At 31.7% G+C, this 7,028-nt stretch overlaps 2 protein-coding genes across 2 annotated transcripts; both read right to left on the bottom strand.

Annotated features, from left to right (window-relative positions):
• Positions 1-946: 946 nt before the first annotated feature.
• ninaA (neither inactivation nor afterpotential A) lies at positions 947-1,777 on the bottom strand. The gene is made up of 2 exons (XM_070640502.1): positions 1,724-1,777; positions 947-1,655 (listed from the first exon to the last, which is right to left on the bottom strand). The coding sequence occupies exons 1-2, from the start codon at positions 1,775-1,777 to the stop codon at positions 999-1,001; spliced, it is 711 nt and encodes a 236-aa protein (XP_070496603.1). The 3' UTR covers positions 947-998.
• Positions 1,778-3,099: 1,322 nt separating this feature from the next.
• Loxl2 (Lysyl oxidase-like 2) lies at positions 3,100-5,335 on the bottom strand. The gene is made up of 4 exons (XM_070640354.1): positions 4,143-5,335; positions 3,912-4,069; positions 3,445-3,564; positions 3,100-3,377 (listed from the first exon to the last, which is right to left on the bottom strand). Exons 1-4 carry the CDS (start codon positions 5,258-5,260, stop codon positions 3,280-3,282), a joined length of 1,494 nt encoding a protein of 497 aa, XP_070496455.1. The 5' UTR covers positions 5,261-5,335; the 3' UTR covers positions 3,100-3,279.
• Positions 5,336-7,028: the final 1,693 nt, after the last annotated feature.

The following is a 7,028-nucleotide window of genomic DNA, read 5'->3' as shown; positions in this document are numbered from 1 at the left end:
TAAAATTCACAAAGAACATCTCTATGGTCTATGCTAATTGGCATTTATCGTTCGAGATTACCGATATCATTCAATTAATACTGTGCCATTCGAATCATTGAGATAAAATAGAAAATGAAAGAAGAGAACAATTCGACAAAAGAATCAATTTTCAATGGACAAACATACATAAATCAAAATAGCATGTTGAAATGAAAAGACATGGACAATTTTCTCATTGAAAAGGATTTTCATTTATTGATTTTATCGACAAACACTAGATTTCATGAGAATGTATGCTAGACTTTACAATTCACAATTTTCAATTAACTTTATCTTTCTTGCTATATAAAATTGATTTTTTTATTTTTGCTATGTATATATTGAATAATGTAACATCTCAAATATTGTGGTATAATATCAAATACTGTAGAACAGTGCTGGACAACCTTTTGTTTTTCACGGGAAAACTTAGTGTCAAGTCTCGACCAAAACCGTAAACGGCATATGGTTTGATGTCATTCCGAATTTAGAGGCACTCTAGTATGCCTACCAATGCTGTTGAGCATACACTAGGGTACCGTGGCATACATGTTCCTCATCACTGTTGTAGAACATGCACTAGTGTGCCATGGCATACAGGTTGCCCACAACTGTTTTAAAATATGAATTTTGTATCCAACTTTTTGTCAAATACCTATTCAAATAAAAGATAAATCATATTCAATCATTTCTAATTAAAATTTATTGTCAATGGATCAATATATAGTTTGAAATCACCTAGTTACAAATTTGAAATAATTATTATAAATTCTGATGAAGCATAAAGTTCAATATGGTTACATAATAAATATATTTAATAAGATTATGTCATTCACTACATGGAACTGTTTTACGACATATATAATGGTGAATTTCAACAAAACATTATACTTAAAAAATCAATGAACAGATGAATGGCTTCTATATTCTATTTACATACATTTATTAATAAAAAATAGGTCAAAATTGCATTCTTTTTAGGAATATTTATCTAACTTCTTGATAAAATATTGGAAAATTGTCAAGATTGTAAATGACATTGTCAGTGGAATTGATGATGCTTTTACCCAACCCCAAATATCATATGGATTGTCAGATGTCCAGTATGGTTTAGATAACTCAAGTTCACCACAAGATGAAAGCATAACTGGCTCGAATGGCTCGTCATCTGTTGTTGTCTTTACTCGCTCAATAACGTGAATCCATTCTTGACCGTCAATAACTTTTCCGAATACTGTATGTTTTCCATTAAGCCATGGTGCAGGAACTGTTGTGATATAAAATTGACAGCCATTTGTATCCGGTCCATGATTCGCCATACCCAAAAATCCTGGAGCCGTGTGATTTATAGTCATATTTTCATCCTCAAAATGTTTACCATAAATTGATATAGACCCGGCTCCATCTCCTTTTAAAATATCACCGCCTTGAATCATGAATTTGAAAATTACACGATGAAAACGCGTCCCATTGTAGGATAGTCCATCAATTCCCTTAGTACAAATGTGTCGAAAATTTTCTACCGTTTTTGGAGCATCATCACCAAATAGCCCAATAACGATTCGGCCAATATCATTCTTTCCATGTGCCACATCAAAATATATATGCGATGTTACTCTAAATTGTGCCGAGTACTTGAAAACAAAAACAAATTGAAATGATTCATTTATTCAATATTTGAGTATATCAATTTAAAACTTACAATCACACTAGGGATGAATATAAGGTAAAATAAGAGTGCTACGTTTGCCTTCATTTTTACAACTGGTCTGTTATTTTTATTTTCTAATTTTACAGTATGAACGAAGCCATATCGACAAATGTAATAAATTAGTGGAAAAGGACGTAATGAGGAACTGTCAATTGAGTAAATTTTATTAATTAAATATCCAGTCCTGCATCGACCACATAATGAATTGTTAGTGTCGATAACGAAACGGTGTATGAATGCTTACTGAGGGGTTTCGAAAATCAATTACAGAATTTTATCGTCTATGCCCTGGGACATATCGTTTTTATTATTATTATATATTTCTCACTCTCTCCCTTAACATCATACAAATATTTTGCGAGTTCTGGATTTTTTTTCTATAATTAAATCACCTATAGGTGTGGTAATAACGTGTTCATTTGTAATAAATTACATAATTTTTTTTTTAATTCGTTTTTGTGTACATTTAAAATTAAATTACCGCAATTTTTCTGACATTTTTATCCGATCGGCACAAGTTTTTCATGACAGCCAGGTGGTGGTCACATGACATCCAATTGATAATTTTTATGTCAGTTATCATGGAAATTTATACTTCGACGCCATCCGGCAGTCACTTATAAACTGAAACCATGCTCCACTGTGGAGCCTAGATTACTTACAAAAGGCTCTCCATCTGATATTATTGCTGATCTTGTCACAAAATTTGTACAAATTATCCACTTTTGGATCTAATTGACATTCTCTTAGGACCCTCCTACGCCATGCTGCTCTTAAAACTTCAGGTCGTCTATTCCCTTGTCGATTACATCAAAGGGCGGTAACACACACATGTGTTTCTTCCTTCACATTGACACTTTCTGCTGTATTTTGCTTTCGAAATGTGTGACCTATCCAGCCATACTTTCGCACAAAAGGTGGCAGTCACTTAGCTGCCATGAATAATTTGTGTCGATCGGGTTAAACCCAAACAAAATTAAAATTTTGAGGTTAACATTTAAATTGAGAAATCTTGATATGCATTCAAAATCATTAATTAGGTATTTCATTTCCAATTGAGATATGAAATTTGGTGTGAAAGCTTTTTTAAACCAGTTTTGCAATTTTAAAGTCTACAAAAACTCTGAAAATTTAGACAAAATTCAAGTTTGATGAATATCCGATATAAAAAAATTTGATTGAATTTATATGAAATAAGAGCAAAGCCCTTTGAAAAGGAAATGCATTTCGATTTGAAATTCTCATTTCAATAAAACTTTTGAAGTGCACTGAGGATTTTACAAAATAAATGTATTGTTGTGTATTATGTAGTTGTACATAATACATCATGATTGAAAAAAAATCAATATAAAAGCTCATACTAAATGTAAAGTTCATCAAAGTTTTTATTTTCATTCCATTTCCAACAACTATTACATGCTTTTGCAAATTTAGATCCATCGAAAATATTTTCTATGTAAATTTCCTTTTTTTAGTAAATCCTCTTTTCTACATTCACTAACATTATTTACTATTTATGGCACATCAAAAAAATTCATTTCTCCACTTCATGGTCGACCAACTTTACAACCATACACTTTTGCAAATTGCTGTGTATAGAGTAGATTGCATGTTGCGGCATTATTCTCGTACGTCATCTCGGGAACTGTATATTTAAATAAATTTTTTATCATTTGGATCAGATGTTAAAAAAGTCATGTTTTCAACCTCACCTTTATGTTCCGGATTGATGGATACTTTGAATGTATATTCACCAAACTCAATTTCCGTAATATCGATCCACTGACAATCAATGTTATATTTATATATGTCATAGCATCCAACGGATATTCCTAGAGATTTATAGAAATGATTTTTTATTCTAAAGCACACTTTAGACATGATGCTCAATTAAATAAGTTGACAATCCATTTTTGAAAATTTGTTGAAAATAAAAGAATTATGCTTATTGATGTTGTTGTTTACTTTGGACATAAATTAACCACAATTTAATCCATGAATAAAAATATGAACTTGTTTTCGTATTGATTTTAACATCTGCTTCTGCTTTTTAATCCCATTTACATTCATCGCACAATATTTTTTATTGTAAATTGAAGCTTACACAAAAAAATTATTTAACCCGAAAACACAACAAAAGTTTAAAAATGTCAATAAGAATTACATAAAATATACGAACCTTGGTCTCCATAATTGGCACATGCATAACGCGGCTGAATGTCATCTTTGCAGAGATTATCTTCCAAACAGAATGATGCTTTATGTCCCTCCGCCACCTTCTCACCTTGTTCATTTATAATATCGAATGTAGCAAACACTTCCATTGAATGATAATGCCTGTGTATAAAAGGAATAAAAAAAAACGAAAACCATGAAATAGTGTTATGGTAAACTTTGGCATATATCTCACATGTGACATAGATGAAATTCCCACAAGTTTTTGGGTATATGCGGGCGGAAGTCATCAGTGCCATTATTAAGAACTTTTGCTGTGAACTTTAGTAATCTTCGTGTCTCCATGTGCCAATTTGGATTTTCCTTTTGTATTTCATAAGCCTGAGATGCTACACAATTTTCTTCCATCGCACAGGTTAAAAAGTAAAGAGGTCGATCTTCCAGATGTGTCGTCACTTCTAGTTCAGTTCCATCGATTACTAAATCTGGCATAGTTTTAATACATGAAACACCTGCAACATGATTTTTATTCCCATGACATTTTGTTTGTCTACCAAATCCATCAAATTTGCATTGAGATAATTCCGTTTCATTCCCTAAACATTCTGTGCCACTTAAAACAACGTTTGTTCCATTAGATCCACCAAAAAAATCAGTTTGAAATGCTAAGTTTGCATAGCCAAGATTCAATTCCTTGCAAATTACATTTGCTTCAATAATAGACCATCCATCAGCACATATATCTCCAAAAGGACCATTTCCTCCGAAACGTACTTCAATGCGTCCTTCTTCCGGAACTCGTCCACCAACTAATCGAATCTCCATCGGCTCTTTTGATCGATACATAATTTTTGGAGGCTTTTTTGGTACAATTTTCTCAACGATAACTGTTTCGTTTTTATCGATATTACAGATAACTCCAGCTGCTTCAGAATGATCACAGTCACTACTTCCCCATCCATCAAAACGACAATCGGATATCTCCTTCTCATTTCCATTGCAGTATAAATTATCCATCCAAAATTTACGACGAGCATTCCCAAACACGCCACTGTGTGTTGCTTTGCCGCCTTTCTTAAATCCCAATTGTCGACAAACGACTTCTGCTTCATATTTATCCCATTCATCATCACAAATATTTCCCCATCGTCCGTTATGAAAAATTTCAATATTTCCCTCGTTATCGCTTTGTCCACCAACGAGTCGTATGGCGCCTTCCTCCTTCTTCAAATGCTTGAAATGTTTTCGTACTAATTGTTGACGTTGAGTCCTCGCATCACTTGTATGCTGCTGATTGCACATTGTGTACGTGATTAAAATGACGAAAATGTAAAAATTCACTATAAGTTTCATCGTATTAACAAAAAAATATAATAAAATCACAACGAATTTGCTCTAAAAAAAATTTAGTTGTTGACTCGACTAAAATTAAATGTGAAATGAACAGAATTTGAGAAAAATCAGCATTCTTAATGTACATCTAGAATATGTGACGATGACTTCATAATGTTTATTTTAGCTGAAAAACAAAATTTATCATATGGTAGCCGCATTAAAATTTCTTACCGCTACTCTCATTCCTCATTGTCATGCTAGTGAATATTTAAAAACATGTCATCTCTTGACCTAGTGATAGCTTCATGAGTGACGGAAATGGATTTTGTTTGCTCGAAAATTCACTAATGAACAACATGTTTTTTTAATGTACTCAAAAAACTATGTGCTGGTCATTATCGCAAATAAAATTCAATGTCAAAATTGCATTAGAATTTTATAAATTCCTTCCAGTTTTACATGGACATCTGTTAGAATAATTTAAATTAACTATCACTTAAAATATTTGTCATGTCATAATGATGACATCAATACCTAAATGTGAAAAATTTCTTTATATCATAATAAACAGATATTTTTATGTAGTACATATGTACGTGACTTCGATCGAGTAGACTAAAATTCTTGATCAAATAGATTGTATCCAATTTCAATCATATAAGCTTCGTCCCCAAATTGATGACAAATAGAGTGGACATGACGATTTGTTGATTTTTTGAATTTCATCATTCTCCTTTTTATTCCTATTTGGTTTTTGTGGCATCATGCCGGTATTGTTCGATAGTATCCAATCAACGTTGTCATGATAATTCAATACAGCCACATTTAAATCTCTGTTTTCAGGTTTTAGGTTTTTTAATACAAAAATCAATCATTTAAATTGGAATTTTAAAAATTGAGTTCATATGTGTGAGAGTCATATGACACTTACAGAGTCTGATCAGTAACTGACTCTTACATAGTCTGATCCAGTAACTGACTCTCTGCGTAACAATATTCTTAATCTTACATCGCAGTCCTTAAAAAATGTAGTGTAATGTAAGTTAGTAAGTGTTATCAAATGGTCACAGTTACTCTGTCACACATGCCCACGTAGTTGAACCAAATTCTTACTGGAGTTAATGTGATCATGCTAATCACATCAAATGAAGACGTCTCCATGTGAGATCAAAATAGATGTAATACGTAAGTTGAAAACAAATTAATGTCTAGTTGGTGATTGTTGATGAAGACAGTGAATCATTTGGTATTGGTAATTGGCAAAGGACATCACGCAATAGAGCCAGTTCTAGACACCAACTGAGAGAGACAATGAATCATTGATGCCTAAAAGCAGTCACTGTGCCTGTAAGGGACATAGATAAAATAAATTCAAAGACATGACTTCTAAATTTCTTATTTTCCGCTATAGATTTTTCTTTATTTTCCTCCTTCTTTAAAACTTGTGTTGAAATACAATTTTTTACCATGTTTTTATTAATAATTAACCATAATATTGGATTTCTATTATTATTCGTTCTATTTTATGATCTTGATCAATAAGACAATAATTCTTCGTCTTAATTTATTTCTTCTCTTTATTTATTCTACAAACTTTTTTTACTTAGGATATAATTTTTCTCAGAATTTTCATAGTTTTTCTTTTCTTTTTCCTTTAATCTCTTCTTGATTTTTTTTTTCTGTTCTTTTCATAAACTTTTTTCCTTCTGTCTTAAACAAAATTTCAGTATTATCTCATAAATTTAGCATTATCTTCACGTTTCTTTTTTCAAAAGAAAACAACAAC

This window comes from Chironomus tepperi, unplaced genomic scaffold (assembly GCF_022539635.2).
Source record: "Chironomus tepperi strain 1889 unplaced genomic scaffold, CSIRO-AGI_Ctep_v1 contig_219, whole genome shotgun sequence".
In the NCBI taxonomy this organism is placed as follows: Eukaryota; Metazoa; Arthropoda; class Insecta; order Diptera; family Chironomidae; genus Chironomus; species Chironomus tepperi.
This window is presented reverse-complemented; position numbering and strand designations above follow the sequence as displayed.

Bases quoted from the DNA above. Each gene is read 5' to 3' on its own strand.
- Loxl2 (XM_070640354.1), bottom strand. From the start codon at position 5,260: ATGAAACTTATAGTGAATTTTTACATTTTCGTCATTTTAATCACGTAC. The intron at 4,070-4,142 runs GTGAGATATATG...TTTTATACACAG, and splicing joins GAATTTCATCTATGTCACAT to GCATTATCATTCAATGGAAG. The intron at 3,378-3,444 runs GTGAGGTTGAAA...TTAAATATACAG, and splicing joins CATCAATCCGGAACATAAAG to TTCCCGAGATGACGTACGAG.
- ninaA (XM_070640502.1), bottom strand. From the start codon at position 1,777: ATGAAGGCAAACGTAGCACTCTTATTTTACCTTATATTCATCCCTAGT. The intron at 1,656-1,723 runs GTAAGTTTTAAA...TTTGTTTTCAAG, and splicing joins TATTCATCCCTAGTGTGATT to TACTCGGCACAATTTAGAGT.